The sequence below is a fragment of the Cuculus canorus genome, chromosome 1 (genome assembly GCF_017976375.1).
Source record: "Cuculus canorus isolate bCucCan1 chromosome 1, bCucCan1.pri, whole genome shotgun sequence".
Taxonomy (NCBI): domain Eukaryota; kingdom Metazoa; phylum Chordata; class Aves; order Cuculiformes; family Cuculidae; genus Cuculus; species Cuculus canorus.
Window position 1 is genome coordinate 186075158 of NC_071401.1, and position 22416 is coordinate 186097573.

The 22416-nt window shown below is 35.9% G+C and overlaps 1 protein-coding gene across 7 annotated transcripts in view; it reads right to left on the reverse strand.

The window, feature by feature from the left end:
• GRM8 (glutamate metabotropic receptor 8) overlaps positions 1-22416 on the reverse strand; it is a 357622-nt gene that overhangs the window by 68703 nt on the left and 266503 nt on the right. For all 7 annotated transcript variants that reach the window (XM_054053780.1, XM_054053763.1, XM_054053726.1 and 4 more), the window contains exon 8: positions 1551-1687. In XM_054053780.1, coding sequence (XP_053909755.1) covers positions 1551-1687 — 137 coding nt within the window. The remainder of the gene's footprint in view (positions 1-1550; positions 1688-22416) is intronic.

The window sequence follows — 22416 nt, forward strand, 5'->3', positions numbered from 1 at the left end:
TGTGCAAAATATGTGTATTCTGTTTTTCAGCTCAATAAACAACGCATTTTTATAAAATCATAGCAATTATGAAGATCTGGAATATAAGTCATAATAGTTAGAATAAGTGTCTAACTCTAGTATTTGCCAGAAATTACTATTTAGTATTAATCTTTAAACTTGTTTAATGTTATTTTTAAACTTTCATGCCTTTCAGCAGTCAGATATCAGGTTAGCAGAGGGAGATAATACTGCCACACAATCTACAACACACAGTTACGTTGGCAGTGTTTTTTCTATTTGGGCAAAAGAATTAAATAAATGAGTCTTTGCCAAGTAGTTATAGATATTAAATGATAGACATAGTAAAGTGATTTAAAAGCTGTGGCTGAAAATGGGGAGCTGTCATATGTGTTACTCTTGGTAGCAGTCAGGTAATTATTGCAAAGTAGTCTTAACAGGAGAATAATTTGTAAATATTTACTGTACTATCTTTGTTACCCTCCTTCAGCAAGAAGAGTACTACTCTCACATGGAAAACCAGAGACATTTGAAACTTGCTTTTTGTGGTTTGATTAAAGTCACTGCATCATGCCTCTTTGGTGAATATAGTCACCAATTGACACCATTGCCTGTTTCACCAACCCTTAGCAAAACCACACTTGATATTCCACATTTGCAGAGCTACCCAAATGGCCAGCATATTTCAAGTAAAACCCAGTAAATATTGTACAGCTAATAAGGAAAGAGCTTAACTTCATTTTTCTTTTCTCATGACTGTAACTTTCCTCGCATGGTACCCTTTTCTGACAGAAAGAAGTGCCTTGGACCCAGTAATTTCTCAAGTTACAGCTGTGACTTGATGTTTAGCTGTCATACAGATATTGCATGTTATATAATCTGAATCTTATTGTGATGGTGATTTTCAAAACAAATATAATTCCATTCACAGGTGTAGCTTAATTACTACAAAACTTGCAGAATATATTAAGGCAGCAATTAGAAACATTTCCTAAGGATGGGTAAGTTGTTGTGCCTTTGATTTTTTCTGCTATTAAGTAATGAGGGATAACACTAATCCTATTACAGAAAAACTCCAAATTCTCCCTTTATATTTAAATAATATTTTTATTGCAGCAGTTTATTGTCTCAGTGTTTCAACTACATCAGAAGTGATTATGAGAGTTCAAGCTTCTCTTTCACTGACCACGTTTCCTTCCCCTTACATTATTTGGAATACCTGGGCAATATATTATGCCCATCATTTTGTCTGACATCCTCTTTGGAAGGATATGTTACTATTTCCCTGCCTAACTTAATAATTAGTCTGTGGAATATCAGATATATAATGATATTAAAATACCATTTAAAGAAACAAGTAAATGCACAACCCAATCGAATTTAAAATACAAAGAATTTGGTTTGCGTTATTGTGCCAATTTTTACAGTCTTCTCAAGAAGAGAATGGAAGAGCTTTCTTCTGTCAACTGACAGAGAATAAATCATAACACTTTTATAAATGTTTTGTAATAATGTAATACTCAAATAAGTATTCTCCAACTAGTACTTACATTTAGATGAAGTTGGTTAGTCCACTGACCAATTATTTTGTATTCTGTACTCTTGTTGGTGATTTGATACTGAAAAATATCATAGCGTCCTGGAGCATCTCCATTTTCATTGAAGATAACAGGTGTTCCAGCACTCCCTGAAAAAAAATTAAAAAGCAATTAGGATAACTACCTTTATAGCAATATTCCAGAAACTATATTTTGGAGGAAATATACCAATTACAGATTGAACAGGTTCTTCATAATGCAAAGCTAGTATGGTAATAAATCCAAAAACCTCAAAAATAGGAAATGTGTGTTAATATCATCACAACAAAATATACCCTAGTTATGAACTAGCTAAAACAACTTTAAAATATAATCTTTTGCAATGTATTTTTGGTTTGGTTGGTTGGTTGGTTGGTGTATTGCAGAACATTTGGAAATTTTGTGATAAAACAGAAGTGGAGAAACTCATTTTGACTTGCAGATAGGCACAATTTCACTTTAGGATGTGAATACACTGCAGTAGGTACAAAACAGCAGTCTTGCAATGAGCTTTAAAAAGAATTCCCTTGTTAAGTAAGAAAATGAAATTAATATCATTGACTTAGGAGTCAACACTCATAAAAGACCTTGACATGCAAGTGACTAATTCTGGTCACAGTTAATGTGATCAGATTAGAGCACTGACCACCTGTGTAAAAGTGTTTTATCAAAGTAAATTAAGGATAGCAGCTGTGTTTGTTACACTCTCCTTTATACATGAAACTGCCTCACAGAAAGGACCATTGCTGAAGCTGTCAAAAGTTATAAATTGGCACTCTGTTCTTACTTTGATCAACAAAATGCTCAAAGATTGAAAACTACACATCTACCCAGGCCAGCTAAATTAGAACACATTTTGATGAATTCCCTCAAGGTGAGAACAAGGATCTGCACTCCTACGGAGACTTTTCAAAAACTAAACAAAGAATGTAATTTTAACCCATCCCCTAAATTGATACGTACAGGTGAATCATATTTATAGTTGAGGCCCACTGAAGACAAATTCACCTATGTTAGAGTACTAGTTCAGTCACTGGAAAATTAAATCTATCTTTACTAAGGAAAGAAAACCAAACCACCATAAAACCTACCCCCACTGTTCTCACATTTCTCTATATGAACAACCAAGCAAAGAAGAACATCCAGTTCGCAGTAAATTCCTGCAGTGTAATACTTATCAATGGAGCATCTAGAGGCACCAAGTCCACCGTGAGTGGTTTCCAAAGAATGCCAAAAAAAGCTTGAAATTCTGGGTACATATCAAGCAGAAGTGAGCCAGTAGAAGTGGGAACAGCAATCTACAAGTCTGAGAATTTAATCATAAATAAATCTTTGTATGTCTATATGTCTCCCAGAAACTATTTTTCTTATTTTGTATAGCAGCTTTCATACAAAACTGATATTCAGTGAAATAAACAGTGCTTTGACAAGTGCTACATTAACTACCGTGCCAATTTCACAGTTCTGCCAGCAAAAGCCTGGCTGTAAAAATTAGGTGTGAGCAACCATGGAAGAGGAGTATTAAAAAATTATGTGTTAAAGACTTTAGACCCCACGAAGATAAAAGAGACTCCACACAAAACCTTGGAAAGTACTTCATGCTTTGCTCTCAATTCATTTGACAGAATGAAGGGCAAGAAACATGCCAGTTTACAGTAATTTTCCAAGCAATTAAATTATTCTTCACTGCTCAAATAGCAGGTTGATCCAATAAACTTCTTCCATCCAATAAACATATATGCAACTGTTGTTGATATGTAGGTATGGAGGTAACCTGCAAAATATTACTCTCAAGTAATGATGGAATTAATCTTTCCACTCGGCAGCATTTAAAGAGCTCATGGAAAGAACAGATATCCTTTACCAACGGACCCAAAATGTCCTTTGTATCCCTTAAGACCAACAGGAACTTCAGACACTTTTACGCTCAGCGGTAACCCTATGATCTTATAATCTATAGCTGGTTTTAGAAATATCACTTACAAAGAGACTGCCTATAGTACAGGCCGGAACCATCTTTCCCTTTGATGTAGTGATGTTCTCAGCTAGAACATAACAGTATCTCATGCTGTGCATATCAGTCCACAGGGACATAGCATCCTGCTGAATTCAGCTGCCACTCCAACTGACTCCAACAAGATATTTCTCGTATAGCAGAACTGAAAACAATCTTTGTCACGTTAATAAAATTAAGCTTGTTAAAAGCTGAAGTAAGGTCAGACCCCAAACACTGGGAAGAACGCACTATGCCTGTGTTGAATACCAGATTTTATAAAATACAGTAACACACAGAGTGCTTGCTGTAAAGCAAACTTGATTATGTTGTAGCAATGCTGCCATAATTTGTAGATACTAATTGCAAACAACACCAGACCATTATTTTCATCTGTCTAAGCCTTATGACTTACATATGTTTTTTAGTTGCTTTGTAGAATGAAACATTTAATGGATCTAAAACAGGGAGGCATGCAAGGTTGGATTGTGCTAATAAACCGTCAGCTACTTAACCAGGAAAATAAAGCTTAGAGACATTTGAAGAATAAAACCAGGGATTTTACCAAGGGTTCCCAAAGTAATGAATGCAGGATGGTAGCAAAAGTCTTAAAAGCAAAAGGACAGAATGAAACTAGAGGCCTCGAGGCTATAAACAAAAGACTAATGGTTAATTAATGTTGTTAAAGAATCCTAGTACCATCTGAAGCAAAATATATGCTGGTGGAATATTCGGACAAACAGTTTGTCTGAAAATAGGTAGTCTACCAAATGGAAAGGTTTTCTAAGAAAATATACTTTGTTGAATAGTCAATCAAATTAAAGTGAATACTTCTGTGGAAAAATGGATTAAAACTTATAGAGATAAGATAATTAAACCATGTAGAAAAATAGTGTAGCTGATCATAGCTAACAGCATAGCTGGAGGCATGTCTAGCTTCAGTATATAACACTAACAAATGCCACTGAGTCATACAAATGCCTCTTTTTTTGACAACCAGATACGCAGATCTGAGCACTCTTGATATCTGGTACTGTGCTGCCATATATGCTTATACTATATCATTACCATTACAGGGAATGGCATCTTAGTTCTAGTTTAAGATATTGAGTGTTTAATTGCTCTGCTTAATGGTCATCGTTACTAAATCTAAAGGAGACACACTGTGGAGAGAAAGTAATACAGAAAACAACATTGACCTGAGGTAGTGAGCCCAGGTTATATAAATTCCAACTTAGAATAAAAAGATTTGGGAAACAACACTGATTATTTGGATAGGGTATTTATCTTAGAGGATGATCTTGGATATCTCCATCCAGGAATCACATTTATTCAGCACTACTACAGAAAAAAAGTCACTTTTGCTTAGGAAAAATGTCCCTGTAATGCTAGTGTAGACCACTTCAACGAAAATAAAGCAGCCCATGTTTTTTTAAATAATTTCGCTGATTTATATTTTTTTTTCATAATTTGTCATTAATCATTTAGCAAGGTAATTAAAGAGCAGTGAGGGAACTGTGTTCACAGGCATTTTCACACTCTGTGTGGCTATGTTGCTATGCCTAATTTTAACCTATGATTGATTCAGGTAATTGTATTCAATATGTCACCATCTTAACTAAAATTTTAGTATATTCTGGGTGCCTAAAATAGAAGTAACTGGTAGAATTTCAAGAATACATAATATTCTTGGCTAACTATGGAAAACGATTGTAAGCCTTCATCTTTCCTTTGTGTCAATCCTTCTTTTTTCTTTAATATATAAATATAGCTACTAACTTATTTTGAGATTTGTTTCTGAAGTCTCTCTTTGATGAACAATTCCATAATACTTTTTAGAAGTCTATTTTTTTTCTCACGTATACTTGCAGACCAATAAGAGGAAGGAAAATTTCAAATTTTACAGTGAAGCATTGTTCAAAAAGTTTGCAGACTTGTTTTTAAGCACACTCTTTTGCAGTTAAAAACGTAAATCACAACAGTAAAATGCAGCTCACTTAAGATCCTCAGACTGTAAAGGGAAGATCGGAAGTTCAGTCTTGTGGTTAGTATAGGGCGAAATTTTAAATTTTTCTTTACAGGAACAGCTTAACTGAAAGGGACAAAAGGGATGAGAAAAACACATGGAGACAGAGCTCCATCCATCCTTCTATTCCTTCAAAGACATCACAGCATGAGGTGATTGCATTGTTCAGACAGCACAGCTGTGGCTACATCCAATCACATAGTTCAAAACACAGACAAAAGTAACTGGGTTGTCCACCTGAACTAGTGTCCTGAGTTTTTCAAGTTATAAAAATAGCATGTCTTCTACTGGACATCCTTTTAACAGCCATATGTAAATATGTATGTTATCACATAAAAGCTTCAGAGTCTGCTGTACTGCATGTCAAGTCCCTTAGATTTTTTGAAACACTGAATGTCTGACAAACTGACCCCATTTCAGAAAAACTCCAAAATCAGACTGAATAGATAATCTTCCACAAACGGCATAAAAGTATACTTTATAGAATAGCTGTTACCATTCATTTGAACACAATTCATACCTACAGGACAAAAGAATAAGTTACATTTTATTAAGCCTAAGGACACATTTACTTATTGTACATATGAAGCAATAATCCAGTACTGAAAGAAATTCTCCCTCCTCCTTCCCAGTTTACAGCCAGCAACATTAAACCACTCTGGGTGTTAAACTAGCACATTAGCTAAACATTGCTGAAGCAACGTGTCTGTCACCTCAGCCGTTTATGTGCCTTGCAAAATGCAGCTTAAACTAGCCAGAAATGGTATTTAGAGAAGAAAAAAAAGTAAAATGCTTGAGTTTTTTAATTCAGAATCACAGACATAATGGAACGTTTGGAATTTTCAGTGTCTCACACTGATATCAGGGAGGACTGTAAAGCCTTTGATATGGTCCCCCACAACATCCTTCTCTCTAAATTGGAGAGAGATGGGTAGACTGTTCAGTGGATAAGAAACTGGCTGGATGGTCATATTCAGAGAGTAGTGCCCAATGGCTCAAAGTCCAGATGGAGACTCATGACAAGTGGTGTCCCTCAGGAGTCCATGCTGGGACCAGCGCTGTTTATTATCTTTCTTAATGATATAGACAGTGAGATCGAGTGCACCCTCAGCAAGTTTGCCAATGACACTAAACTGAGTGATGCAGTTGTCACACTGGAAGGATGGAATGTAAACCAGAGGGACCTGGACAAGCTGGAGAAGTGGGCCTGTGTGAATCTCATGAAGGCTCTGAAGAGACCTTATAGTGACCTTCCAGTACCTGAATCAGGACCACAGGAAAGATGGGGAGGGACTGTTTACAAAGGCTTGTAGTGATAGGACATAGGGGCAATGGGTATAAACTGGAGAGGGGCAGATTTAGACTGGACATAAGGAAGAAATTCTTCAAAATGAGAGTAGACAGGCACAGGAACAGGTTGCCCAGGGAAGTTGTGGATGCCTCATTCCTGGAGGTGTTCAAGGCCAGGTTGGATGGGGCCTTGGGCAGCCTGATCTAGTGGGAAGTCCCTGCCCATGGCAGGGGGGTTTGAACTAGATGATCTTTAAGGTCCCTTCCAAACCAAACTATTCTATGATTCTACAATTCTATGAGTCTTTCTGATGAACAACTGGTTTATGACAGGTCCTTCGTGCACTGAAGTTGAAAATTCACATTCTTCCGAAGCAACCTTTAAAAATGTACCTCAATATGCTTAAGATGCTGCTCAGCAACTACCTTATTGTGCATGTGCCTACTTTATCAATTACATTTCACATGAATGTAAAATATCTCTTCTCCTGTTACAAACTGTAATCTTAGTTCCCTGTGAAGTTATGGAGACACTTTCCAGAGAAGTTGTTCTCGTTACACCTCAGGTAGTAGAAAAGAAGTGGAAAGACTAGAAACCCGCAAGTTCACATGTACTAGTGGCCAACTACATATTAAGGTGATTAATCTGTAATGGTTCCCAAATTAAGAACAGTGGTGAGCTATATTTAAAAAACAAATAATACATCTGTTCAATTAAACCAACAGCATTGGATTTTTCTTATATGAAAACACTTAATAAAAATTTACTTATTATGATGCACTGCCACTTCAGGGTCTTGACAAAAGTGTAGAAAAGTGGTTGTGCTGAGAAGTCTCACAACTGTCATTTACACAGCATTCCAACCCTAGTGGAGTTGATTTAATTATAAAGCTCAATATCAGATACAAATTTGTTATTTTACCAGATTTCAGTGGCTTGATATTAATTTAATTTTTCTACACTGAAATGAAAATTACTTAAGCTAAGTCATCATCCTTTTGGTTGCTCCACATAGGCCATTTTATCTGTTATTGAATCCTAATGCAGTCAGCATGTATTCAAGGCTTTGTTTAGGTGAATGGAAGTCAAGCAAATTGCACACTACAATACAGTTAACTGTTGTGAGTCAAAAACTTCATAAAACACCATCTGTTAAAATTTGGCTTTACTGGAAAACTCTTGATTTACAGGATCAACCTTATTTCATTAATTTATACAATTAGTTTCAAGTGCTAGAGTTGAGGGTTCAGGCTTTTTTTAATTAACATTCCATTATAATTAGCTGTTAAAAGGAAAAAGTACTACAGAGATGAACATGAATTAATTTGTTCTCATTAAAGTAGAAAGAAGGACTACTTTCAGTACTGAGAGTTCCCAGAGAAGAATGTACTTGTAAAATTAAGCAAGAATTTATCACTGATAAGTATTTCAATTAGATAAATTAAATAGAAGGTTGAAATGGAGTCAATACAAGTAAGAGTAAATACAAGCTGTTAAACATTTAATACTTGAAAAAGAATACCAGTGAACTATAAACAACTATTCAGAACTGACAAAAGTTAATTTGTGAATACTAGGCTGGCACACGGAGGAGGAATAAACACTGTATCAAAAAATGTAAGGTTTGTAATAAACAAAGCCATTATCTGCTCAGTCTCCATACAGCAGACATTTTCAAACAATGAGCAATGTGGGTACTAAAATAGCAAATGATGATTGTCTTACACTTATTAAAAATCTGCAAGCACTCCCCTTAATGCTTACCCTAAACGTCTCAGTTCAAGATTAGGACAATAAAACAGCGTTGCATCCTGCTGCTGTAAACATAGGTACTTATGACACTTTAAAAATCCTAAGACACTGGAGACATCCACACAGATACGCAAAATATGCATATGACAGAGAATCTGTGCTTTTCTGAGGCAGCAGCTGGAGGCCAGATGGATACCCTGGGGTATCTGAAATAGCAATCAATGCCCATGTTTAAGCAATTTATCTTACTTACCACAGGGCAGATTCTGACTGCTCATGTATGAATGCACAAAATAGAACCAAAGAGAAACTCAGAGTGCTACAGGAAATGAATTATATACAGATTTGGGCACATATCAAATAAATTATGGTGGTACTCACTGCAGAGCCAACAGAGAAAATAAAGAATTTGGTATTAAAATAAAATCATATAACCCAATTGCAGGTCAGGCAATACAATTTTGTAATATTGAAGCTGATTGATAAGAACTTCTGTTGTGATTCTGCACAGACAGGTATAACTTATTTGATGTCTTGGACTTCAGCATAGAGAAGACGAACTCTGTGAATGAACAGTTCATTCCACCCCTGTATGAAAACATCAGTCAGGGATGGTATTATGAGCACAAGGTTTTTAAAATAACAAATCACAAGTAATATTTTTTTCCTTCCAGAATGTATTAGAACTTCTTGCCATAGCAAGCACAGAGACACGATGTCTCATAAAACCTACACTAAAATGAATTAAATTTGAAGATGAGACTGAGCTATTGCAGCCAACAGTGTAGATATAGTAAAAGGCAGTTTGCCCCATGGTTCATTAGCTTGTCTCTAAGTGGTTGTTAAATGTTGAGATCTAGCTGCAACTCTGGTTCATGCAGACCTTCAGCTACTAATTGAAACAATACATGGAAGAAAAATTCTACATTTTCTTTGTTCCCTACATTCCCTCCCCAAGCATCTGCTCTTGGCCATTCCAATCTATATGTTGCCAAAAGTTTTATTCTGTACTCAGGAAATCATAGAATAGTGTGGGTTGGAAGGGACCTTACTGAGCCAACAGGCTCTGGGAATGGATATTGTAAGTGGGAGTGAAAACATGAGGAATCTTTACCACAAATTTAACTGCAAGTCGTTTGCTTCAGTATTGCCAAAATGAATACACTTAAAGTAGACATGCATTACTCTAAAGAATCACAATCACCTCCAGTCCCCAGCAACACACCATACATTAGATTCCCAGTTTCAAAGGGTCTTCATAACATTTACCCCATTCTCATGCTTTTACAGGCAAGAAAGCTCTTCCAAGAAGTTGTAGCTATATAGAGCCATTGGAAGAGATCAGACGATACTAAGGACACCCAGGAGTGTGCAAGAACTTCTCCATAAGCAGTTTCTTGTTACCTAAAACTCTAATTAATACATTCCTAGGAAGCATAGAACAATTCCCATCTGGCCATAAATCTAGCCATCAGTTTATATCAGGCTATACAAGAAGGGGACACCAAGACACATGTGAGAAGTACATGTCACACGGAGTTCGCGTGCACCCTGCCTACATCAGTGTTCAGCAGTAGCTTGTCTCCAATGCTTCATAAGTTCTCCTTATTCTACCTTTTCCATTTTTCCTCCTTTGTGATGTAATCTGGAGAGCGTGATGGGGTGCTTCATTCCCTTCTCCCTTATTTTTTTTTTTTTTTTTTTTTTTAAATAATTTTACACAACATTCAGAAGGAATTTTAAATGTTGTGTAAAATTATTTAAAAAAAAAAAAAAAAAAAAAAAAAAAAAAAAAAAAACTCGGCACTGGTGAGACCGCACCTCGAATACTGTGTTCAGTTCTGGGCCCCTCACCACAAGAAGGATGTTGAGGCTCTGGAGCGTGTCCAGAGAAGAGCAACAAAGCTGGTGAGGGGGCTGGAGAACAAGTCTTATGAGGAGCGGCTGAGAGAGCTGGGGTTGTTTAGCCTTGAGAAGAGGAGGCTGAGGGGAGACCTTATTACTCTCTACAACTACCTGAAAGGAGGTTGTGGAGAGGAGGGAGCTGGCCTCTTCTCCCAAGTGACAGGGGACAGGACTAGAGGGAATGGCCTGAAGCTCCGTCAGGGGAGGTTCAGGTTGGATATCAGAAAAAAATTCTTCACAGTAAGAGTCATTGGGTACTGGAACAGGCTGCCCAGGGAGGTGGTCGAGTCGCCTTCCCTGGAGGTGTTTAAGGAACGGGTGGATGAAGTACTTAGGGACATGGTTTAGGGAGTGTTAGGAACGGTTGGACTCGATGATCCAATGGGTCCTTTCCAACCTTGTGTGATTCTGTGATTCTGTGATTCTGTGATTTTATTGTTGTTGGTTTTGTTTTACTTCATTACTACTGACCTCTATCACTGAATAAACAGTACTTCCACTGCAATCACCTGCTGTGCTTATCAGGTCCTGTAGCTAGATCCTACATAGGACACTGCATTATATGAGAAAAAAACCTGTTCCCTTCCTAAATTAATGTGCATCCATCATTCTATACAGTAGTCCTACTACAATAGATAGAAGTATAAATGTCCTTCTCTCTCTCTATCTCTCTCTATTGTTTTAATCGTTCAAAGAGTTCTTGCCAAAGTTTTCTTATTCTATAAGGCTCCTTCTTGGCTTTGGTAATTAGCTTATTTCCTCGGGAATAAGCACTTCTGCTCAATTCTACTAAAAGGTATGCTTGCAGCATAGTTTATACTCTGCATCTCACTTTTGACACTCTAAGACTTGTCAGACAAGACAAGCTATAAAGCTGACAATTGACACAGTGTCTTCCAGATGATACCAGACTTTTCTCATCAGCTTGCACTTACTGAAGATGGGAAGGCAGAGATGAGTTACATCCCCACTTCAAACTCCAGTACAAGCATTTACTTCAGGCCGGGATGAAAATACGCCAAGCAGACACTTACACACCTCTGCAGACTTCGGAAGCCAAAAGACATTAAGATAAAGTGTTTCAGATAAAGAAACAACTTTAGCAAATATCAGTAACACAAATGCCCATTCAGCCTCAGAAAGAAATTTCTTCCCTTTCCACTCCAGAATAATATCTCTGGTAATGAACTGTGTGAGAGAAAGGAAATGTGGAGCTAAGTGAAAGCCCTGCCCAAGTGGAGGTCGGACATATATACAAGTGGATCACATTACTGCAGGATTCAACAGACTGTGATGTTCAGGAACTAGTTAAACTGCAAGGGATGTCTTAAAAAAAGAAAAAAGGGAGTGTCTGAAGAGCGTCTACACTTCCAGATGCTTTTGACAGAATTTTGGGGAGCTTCTCAAGCTTCTCAAGCAGCTCTTCTATACTAATAGATTCCTGAGGCCAATGGGAAGCAAATAAAAGTGCTTTGCCACAGGTGATAGCTGCCAGGGGAGCAAAGGATCATCCTGGTGAGGAAAGACGGTAAATGGTCCTGCTAACAGTCATCGTCCCCAGCACAGCGACTTCTGTTACAACTCCAGCAGAGCTTTTATTTGTGATTCTGCTTCTCTGTTTCCAGGCTCTTCTCTTGAAGACTTGCCTGATGAGCTCTTTGTTCTGGAAAGTAGCGCTTTATATGGAGTTCCTCTGCACTAAGGTCACTACCTATATGGAAGCTGGTGGCTGGGCTTTGACACGGCTTCCTTCATCAGCTTCATTTTCACTGGTATATTTTTAAATATTAAGTTTGGGATCAGAGGGGAAGGATAATAGTCACTCCCTTATGTAACCTAGACCATGGTCACCATTCTCAGATATCAAAATGTGATCCATCATGTTAATATTAACATGTAATGATTGTGGTATTTCACGTCTAAGCTTTCATTTTTCCAGAAATTATATTTTGCTAGAATAAAAATTAACAGAAAAAAAGAAAGATATTGTCACATAATCATGGTTGAAATTATGGATAACAAAGAAAATGAAGGGACTAAAAATTTCCCATCTAAGGTTTATACAAGCTGTAGTTGATTTACCAAAAAAAAAACCTCAACATACAAACCCACAGACAAAAAACATGAACTATGAGGATGTTCTGAAAGCTCACAGATAATTCCAGATTTCTCAAATTAGGCACATTTGCATCCTTAACTCTGCCTTATTGGGACTGTTATTATGACGCATGTAGTTAACAGGCACCTGAAACATAAATGTAATTTTCTTCTCTATCTAATCCAATTCCACCGAACATTTTCTTTCACATGTAGCTCGGTATGATCAATCTACTATCGGTCATCCACAAGACTAGTTCATTTTGCTGAACAAGTTCCTATCTGAGATTAAGCTAGTTCCTGTTGTTTCCTGAGCGAATTAGCCGAGTGACAACTAAAATAATCAAGCAGGTTAAAAGTATGTTAGGGAGTTTTCTAATATTGTTTTCTATCAGTTGACAGGGATCAAAAAAGGCCTTCCTTACAGTCCTTCATCTGCGACTCCTAAGTTTAGAAAGGATGTAGCTCCAAAAAGGAACTGTGAAATATCCACAAGCCATTTTGTAGCTAGATTGCTTTTGTACAGTCTGCGTTGAAAACAAACTAACTCACGCAACCATGAACACATACATACACAGAGCTTCAGGTCATGCTTCAATTATCACAAAAATTTTGGAGAGAGGCATAAAGCAGAGACATCCTTATCAGAGTCACAGCTTCGGATTTTCCAAGGTATCCAAAGTAAAGTTTTTTCAAATTCATGACCTTGTTATGTCTTACTGTTTGATCCTTCTAGAAAGCAAAATAGTCTAATTCAATTCACAACAAATGCTATGTCACTCATTAAAATACTACCTTGTACCAAAAAAGAGGAGGCAGACTACAGAGAAGTTACTGAGAAGTCTGATGTGCTGCAGCAAGGAAAAGATGTTTGAAATTCCTAACTCCTTCACCCCTCCATGGCAGTAATTAATGTATTGAAGTCAAAGGATAACAACTAATTTCTGGGGGTTTATTATCTTCTTTCTTAGTAATTACAGCAACAATTAGTGAGTAACTGGTGCCCAGTGAAAATTTGCTTTGTTGCCATGGTTATTTCAGGTAATTGCAGAGCTATTAATCTCCAAAGACATAAAACAATATTAATGCTACACCCATAAAACATTTTAAAAATAATTTTAATTTGCAATGTTTTACAAGTAGTTTATGGGTCACAGACTTACTGAAGAACTGACTTAATTTTGGAAGTGAAGTCATTTAATACACCTGTAACCTATATACTCACTCTCACACTTCCCACTTTTTAAGGACCCTAATTTAGAGATCATACTGATGGAACTTTTCACTACTAACTTACCAGAAATGTATATAGAAATGTCTATACTAATTTTATACCTTTATGATTGTTGTGAAAGAACATAACGAATTTTTTTTTTTTACTGACTCTGTTGCCTAGGATAAAAGATTATTTACCTCTTCACATGGAACATATCAGACACTGTTAATATCTGGGGAAGTAGTTTACTTTTAATGAAGAGAAAAAAGCACATTTTTTTTTTTACAGCATAAAAATTCTGCACGAGAGGAACAATATATTCTCTGAATAGCTAACCTCTCCATTTAAGGAGACTGATGATGAGTATATTTCATTAACACATTTTTCCAGGTATAGTTCTGTATTAATATTAGTGAATAACACAGGCAAAATCACTAATGCAGTAAAGCTTAAGATGGTAAGCTTAAGCAGTAAAGTTTAAGATGGTCGATCTTGTCTACTGCTTTAAGAAATGCAGATTCCAAAAACTGCAACTGACCACTAGTTTTGGTATTATCTTCCCTACATAATTGAAATATGTAATGACTAAAAGACATATTTATCAAATGATGCTGACTTCTGCCCTCAGTATCACAATGAAGACAAACTCTGTTTAACTAGTTACTTAAATCAGATTTGCAACCAGTTTGCATTTTAGGAAACAAGATAAAAGCTTTAAAGATTGCAAAAAAAAATCAGAAGAGAGACTTTACAAATGTTTTTGCCTCAAAATTTCAAAAATAAATCTTTATTTACAGTTTATCACTGTACAACGAGAGTCACATAAAACCACGAATCTACATTTTTTTCTTTGGTCACAGTTATCAAGGCTTTTAACAATTAATATACTGGTTTGGGTTTAAATCCTAAATACTTTCACAATTGGGCAACAAAATCAGATACCATTGTTCTCTCAAATTGTACTCAAAAATAGTAGTGACACTTATCTGAAAAGGATATATTTCGACCGATTTAAGTGTCAGGCCTATTGGAAGCTCATGTGCAAGGACCTGTTGAATGCCTAGAGATGAAGGCATACATCTTCAATTGGTAAAAGGCATACCTGGCAAGAGGGCTCTACCCAACAATACTCGGTTGAAAAAGAGAGACACACAAGAAAAAAAAAAAAGACAAAAATAAGACCATCTTCTCCTGGTGATATTCAGCATATGCAAAAATTGGTTTGCCTTACTCATTTGGAGATAGTGTTGATTGGATTATCAAACTCATCTGAAGATGAGTTTCAAACTGCTGAAGAATTACAGAAACTGCAACAAGGAGGGATCCTACCTCAGAGAAAGAATACTGTGTTGTTACCACAGTACCTTGGATTTCATCTGGTTTCTCTTACCGTAAAAACTCCATCAGTTCAGTCCACTCAAATATTGCTGCTTTCCTTGCCCCTATCTCACACCCAGGTGTCCAAAATCTAAGATTACAATATTTAAAAATAATTCACAATGGAAAGTTTAGTACCTAGATGCAATGCAGGTACTGGAATTCTTATAGCCATGGGTTATCTCAGGTATTTAGTGTAAGCAGTCTTCCCAGACATTTGAAGTCTTGTGAAGTCTCTACAAATAGCCGTAGATTAAAACATTGTCTGTTTACTTATCACGTCCAAGTTTGTTATTTTAAATATGTCAGTAAATCTAGTGTTTTCACTGATAATTAGGATGCAATTTGAAGATTTCACTGCTACCATGAAGTATTTCAAAGACCACATAAAAAATCTAATTTGCCAATTGTAACTCTATCTGCTTAAAATAATTTGATCATTCTTGCAGGTGGTTAGAGGAAATGCTGTACTATTTTGTTATTGCGCTAGGCTCAAGCAACAGATGATACTTGGCAGACTTAAACTGGAAAAGCTCTTCTATACATTCTCATTTCCTTTTCCTATTTCCCCATAAGAAGGGTAAAAATCAGTATTTGCCTCTGCAGCCTCCAAAGCATGCCAATTGTTCTTGTAACAAAAGATCATTACTTTTGGTCCAAATATTTGTGTGATTTAAAAGACAATAAAACCAAAGCATGATAGTGGGCATCTCTGCTTACCATAACGTGAGAAAATTATATGGGACACAGCCTATGCTAATTATTACAACTTGCAAGAGCTTCAGTCATAGTTGAATTCATGCATCTATAGGTCATTTTAAGTCCAAAGAGCTGAATTTTCAGTATTTCTTGATCCCATTGTGTAAAATTCAGCTAACTCTATACATGATCAGTATTCGAGGCTTTTAATCATATTGACCAGTTTCATAAAAGGATTATTTATAGACTAATTTCTTCCCAAATCCTTTTAAGGACAAGATTCTAGACGATGATCATGCAAAAACTGCTGAAGAATTACAGAAATTGCAACAAGGAGGGATCCTACCTCAGAGAAAGAATACTGTGTTGTTACCACAGTATGCTGGATTTCAGCTGGTTTCTCTTACCTTAAAAAGTCCATCAGTTCAGTCCACTCAAATATTGCTGCTTTCTTTGCCCCTATCTCACACCATTTGTAGAACGGCTTTATTACCCACCAAACTTGTAATAAAATAAGGGAAACAAAAAGGTGACTTCCTATTCAGGAAAATACTAAAAAGCCTTTTCAGATTATTAAACTAATATTACCTCTGCAGTTATCTGGAACTCTTTCAGATGTCTTCCTCTTAAGGATAAACTTGATCAGACGAAGCACGTAGTTGCAATCTTAATAAGTTAAGTAAATAAATAATATACATAAAACCGTGATTTCTTGTAATACATCTGGACTTTTTGCTATTTCCACTGCCCATGGAAGTCTTAGTTCACATTTGTAGCTGATTCTCTCAATACATCTGGGCAGGAGTCTGCAGGAAGGTATGCCCTGAGCTACTTCAGAGAAACCAGAATGCCTGCATAGTATAATGCATTGTACTTTAGCAGCACAACTTCTACAACCAGCACAGCTTTCTTAGTATTGTGCTGGGTCAGGTTCAGCAAGCCCCGTGGGGCAGCACTGGCACAGTTTTGGTGCTCTGCACTGTATAGCCTGTGATACACCTTCACAGCCCTTTTATTCTTTACTTTCTCTACCAATCACCTACACAACTCCCCTCTTCACCTCGTGAAACCCAGGAGTGCAAGCCAGGACCTTCACCATATACTGCATTATCACCTGATCTGCTATGGCTGTATAGCTCATTGCTGTGTCTCCCAGTATTCACAGAATATTCACTCTTTAAAAAGGCTTTATTGACACATTTGTTGGAGAAGGAACAGATCTAATAAAACAGCTTCAGCTAGTTCTTGACTGGCTGATCTGATTGAAAAGATCACAATACTCTGTGTAACAATAAAAGCTGCTAAGTTCTTTTCTCCTCTCACATCCTTGGCTGAAAACATACTCTAAAATTTCCTGTTTAGTTTAAGTCAAAGACTTTAAAGTAGTTGAGGCCTTCGCAGCTCTGTCAACTTCTTACAATATAGCTCTAAGGCAAAGATTTAGTCATCCAGCGAGACCTCTGCCTATGACACCATGAACATAGTCACTCCCAGTAAGTGAACAAAAACTGGTGCCTGTTATCACTAGGAAAAAGTATTCTGTGTATACCACACATATTAACCAGTTAGCTAGTCTTTCTGCTCCTGTAAATTATAATACTACAGACACTGCTACTAACTATCCGCCAGTTTGTATTCAACAAAATTCTAAGGTTCGTGGAGAAATTCTCACTTGCACTTTGATACCTGGAAGCGTTATGTGCAGTTCTGCAAGATTTACAGTTTTTCTTGCTATCAGTGTGAATTCTCCAGGTGTACAGGTGCCAGACCTAGAATTTTAACCTCTCTTCTCACAATCAAAGTTTTACTATTCACATGCCAATGTTCAGCTGGAGTGATCTCACCTGTTGATTATGCAAGACTGTCCATCATACCTATCAGATGATATTTCACATTTTGCCTTCTGTTACTCCTTTTGCATTGTCTTTCTCACTGGGACATTTTGTATCTTAGGTTTATAAAATCCTTTTCTGAATATTGCATTCCTTTTATGCCCTCGTTTAATGCCTTGATTTCTTGTTGCTTTTTTCTTTAGGATGACTATCAGAAGAATAAAATCAAGTCATGGAGTAGAGTTCAGCTCCATAAAAAGTTCTTGAATAAATACGAGTATAAATACAGGTAATCACTCAAATTGTGAGTTGGTTTCTTGAGAAACGTTCTCCTGAAATTCATGCACCTAAATTGATTTCCACTTCCACTTCAAATGGATGAGGAATGGCGTTTCATTGGGCAAAGCTAATAATTTCTGATTGATCACTCATGACTCTTTAAAAACACTATTCTGAAAAAAGTATAGTTTACAGTATGGCGTTTAAAACATGCATCCAGAGGTTAAACTAGTAAAGCACAGTTAAAAATAAAAACGAAACTCCTCGTCTTGTATTTTGCTAAAAGACTTGTATTTGCCAGGTCATTGAGAAGATTTTCTTTACAGATACAATCCAATGTATTAAAAAGGCTACAAGCTTTTTATATATGGGCTCCCTACAGCTACAATAAGCTCTATAAAAGAAAGTTCTAATTTGCTCCTGTAGAACCACACATGGGAGCTAAAATCCACCTGTACACCATCCATTGTAGGACTGAGGATGTGAAGTAATGAACAACATTTAGAAGAACAGGATAATAAAATCATAAAATCATAGATTGATTTGGGTTGGAAGGGACATTAAAGATCATCTAGTTCCATCACCCTGCCATGGGCAAGGGCACCTCCCACTAGATCAGGCTCCATCCAAGCTTGCCTTGAACACCTCCAGGGATGGGGCATCCACACCTTCCCTGGGCAACTTGTGCCAGTGTCTCATAACCCTCATGGTCACAAATTTCTTCCTAATGTTTAATCTAAATCTAAAATCTTCCCCCTTCCAGTTTAAAGCCATTCCCTCTCTCACCCTATCACTACATGTCCTTGTAAATGATGCAAAACACCACAAAAAGAGCATATATCCAAGTCTATAATGATAATTTCCTAATACAGTAACGCAAATCTAATCAGTGATGCATGGCAAAATATGAAAACATAGTCTTTACCACCTGGAGCAATACATCTCACCTGTGATATGTTGCAGGCATTAGACTCCAAGTCCTGTATAATTATTCACTCTGCTTTTTTAAATATTCCCCCAGTTTTTACATAGAATGTTTTTTCTAGGTCACAAACTGCCAACTAAGAAATTTTTGTCATTTATATCTGTGGACCAAATTTCACCCTTTGTCTTTGAATTGTAATGGAACATACATGTTAATGTATAAAATTAAATTGCTTGATATCATGGTCAGAAAAAAACATTCTTTAGCAATATATTTTAACTGTAAAGCTCTCTGAGTCTCATAGCATGACATAAATAATTTACCTAGATTTGAACTTAGGGTATGTTAGTAATGCTAAATTTATATTTTATAATTTCTTCTTTTTTATAAAAAAAATCCTGTAGTAAATATTTCTGAAGATAACTATATGCCTACAAAATTACTCTTCCTGCCATAACCTGAAAATAGATTTAAGCAAAATTTTTTAAAAAATTGTCTTATATTAAGATAACATCAATTAATATAAAACTGTATACATTTAAAGGCAAAGAAATCGCAGCGAGTTAAAAGCTGGATGCATTGTGTTAAAAAAAAAAAAAAGAACAAGTATTAAATATTCCATCCTACCACAGCAAGAAATTTCATTATCAGGCTTTGTTTACAACGAAGTAGAATTTTTTAAAACCTCAGCAAACAAGCAAACAAACCACGTCTTCACATAGTCTCTAGACTTCTAGATCAAACCATAGTGTAAAAGGTTGATCTAACCTTGGAGTAAGAAAAACGAACTTTGGAAGCTTTCTTGAACTAGATACGGTACCTAAACTTCAACTATTTACTTATTACTAGTTCTTGTGCTATTAGGCACTGTGTGTCAAATTTTATCAGAACATTAGTATACACCTTTGGTGTTCAAAGGGATGAAACTCCATTTATCTTGCCTCCTAATTGCCCCCAAGGAATGTATTGACGAACCACGAAAGCCAACTTTTACTCTCCCAGTGTTGTGCAAGATATTAGAAGTGACTCCAACAAATCCAGTTTGTCTGAGTTCATAAATTGTGATAAATCTGTCTCTAAAAAGGAATTTCTGGTCATTTGGCAGTGTAGACTCTATCATAGAATAGCAAAGTAAGATTGCTGTATACCAACCCAAATCTGCAGACAGTTTCAAGTTCAAGAGACAGGGAAGACAGATTTTTGGGCCTCTAGCTGTCTATATCAAATCTACCACCAGAAGAAGCTTATTTAGGCATAAATTGTTCCTTCCATTGCCAGCATTTTTTTCTCTAAGAACAGTCAAATGACTGTGATTTAAAAATTATCTTTGCTAAGCATTTTCTTTGCACACTTTCAGGGGAAGTCAAAGAAAAAGATATCTGCTACAGACTGAATAACAAGACGTTAATAAATGATAAGATCTGAGGTAATTTTAAAAGAAAAGACAAGCTGAAAGGTTGAAAATTTCACTATGTGCTTTAGAGTAATATTAATTCCTAGGGAAAAAGGCTTGAAAAACAAATACTTCAAATTATACTGGACATCTCAACAGTTTTTTGTAATCATATTTGAGTCGCATTTACTTCTGTCTCTTAAAACCCATCTTTCTCAATTCTTAAATGGCAAGTTGTATAGAAGAGGTCAGAATGATCTAGCATCTTTTTCCATCCTTAATGCCTTCTGTATAAGAATTTATGTTTTAAATGAAAAATCCCGGGGCTAAAGCTAAAAGTTTCTGAGTGAGAGGGAAGGGAGAAGAGAAGGCAGTAGTAAAAAATATTGATAAGAAAACTATTCTGGTAGTTTTAAAGTCTTCCATTATTTTAATTTCTCTCTCATCTTAAATTTTAGCCTGACATCTGAATGTTTACAGCTCTGTAGTATTAAAAATCTTACTTCCATGCAATTAATTCATTAGGTTTTTTTAATTTCTTTTTTCTTCTAGAAAGTTGCTGTTTCATCACCACATAAAAATATGCAGAAGTTGTAATTTTTTAAGATGAAATTGTAAGTAATAAGTTATTTATAAGAGAAACTTGAGAAGAGTTATTCAAACATTCTCTCTCTTGTACATAAGATTAGGTAAAATTATTTAAATTTTAGCTAACATATCAAAACAATTATCCAACATATTGAGCAGATGGAAGTCATAGTTCTTCGTGAAAGATTCTTGCTTAGTATCAGGCAGTTCAGGATTGCAAGCATCATGATCTATTTTTATTTATAAGCCTAAAACTCATGACATTTTAAAGTAAGGAATTTCTTTAAGCTTCAAGTTTCTTATATGTATCCACAATGCATCTTTTTCATATGGGTAATTGCTTTCTATTTATCATGATGATGTTTTAGACACAGTCAACTATCTTGGCCATAAATAGATTTTTCATTTAGAACAAAGTGTGATCTTCTGTACAAGACTGTTACGGACTAATTCCTGTACAATCCTCTCTAAGTGAACCTGCATTGTCAGGGGAGCTGGACTAGATGATTTCCAGAGGTCCCTTCAGCCCCACCATTCTGTGATTCTGTGATTATCTATCCTGAGTCCTAAATTATTTCTTCAGTCCTCACTCATTAGATCACAATTCAATGTTCATTAAATGGGTTTGTTATTGGTTTTTTTTTTTCAAATAAAAATTATGTTGAATCCATATTATAAGCCCACGAACTAAAACATCAATGGACTTGAGGCCAGTAGCTTATTTTTTGTGATTTTTTTTCTTAAGCCCACAAAAACCTGCAAATCATTATGAAATGATTTACAGTAAAATTATTAATTAAGTAATGCCCTGTTAAAGTTTTTTAAAAATTGAGCTTTTCATACCTAAAGATCTAGGAAAAAGTATATTACAAAAGTGTTGAAAGGCATTAGTCTGTTTGCTTGAGAAGCACTGTTAACAACACCAACATGCAGTGTAATGAATCCATTGATATATAATGTAACAACCAAAAAGGAGCAAATATACAGACATACCTGGTCAACACTCAAAGTAAATGCTTATATACTTTTAATTCTGCTAGAGCATAACCAAAATGTCCCTCAAGCATGACTAGATTTGCCCTCGTTTTTTGATCATCCTGTAAAATATAAACTGACTTTGCTTTACATGCTTTATCTGTACTTGCAATAAGGAAGTGTCAGTATAATAAAACACTTTCTTTAACCACATAATATAAAGTTTGTATCAGTAAAAGTCACATTTTAGATCATTAAATATATAGTGAAACATATACCCACATTATTAGGTATATATCATGACAAGTTTAGAAGTCAGCTCATCAGAAAGTTTTTGTAAGTTTTCAAGCCTAAGGCAAGTTTAATTAAAGACAGAGAAGACTTTTAAATTGAAAGAAAATTAAAGTAGTAGGAAACATAAAATACAATCTACTGATTCATTTGCAAGTTGTCTAGAAAAAGCGAACTAGATCAGTTGTTAATGATCACTA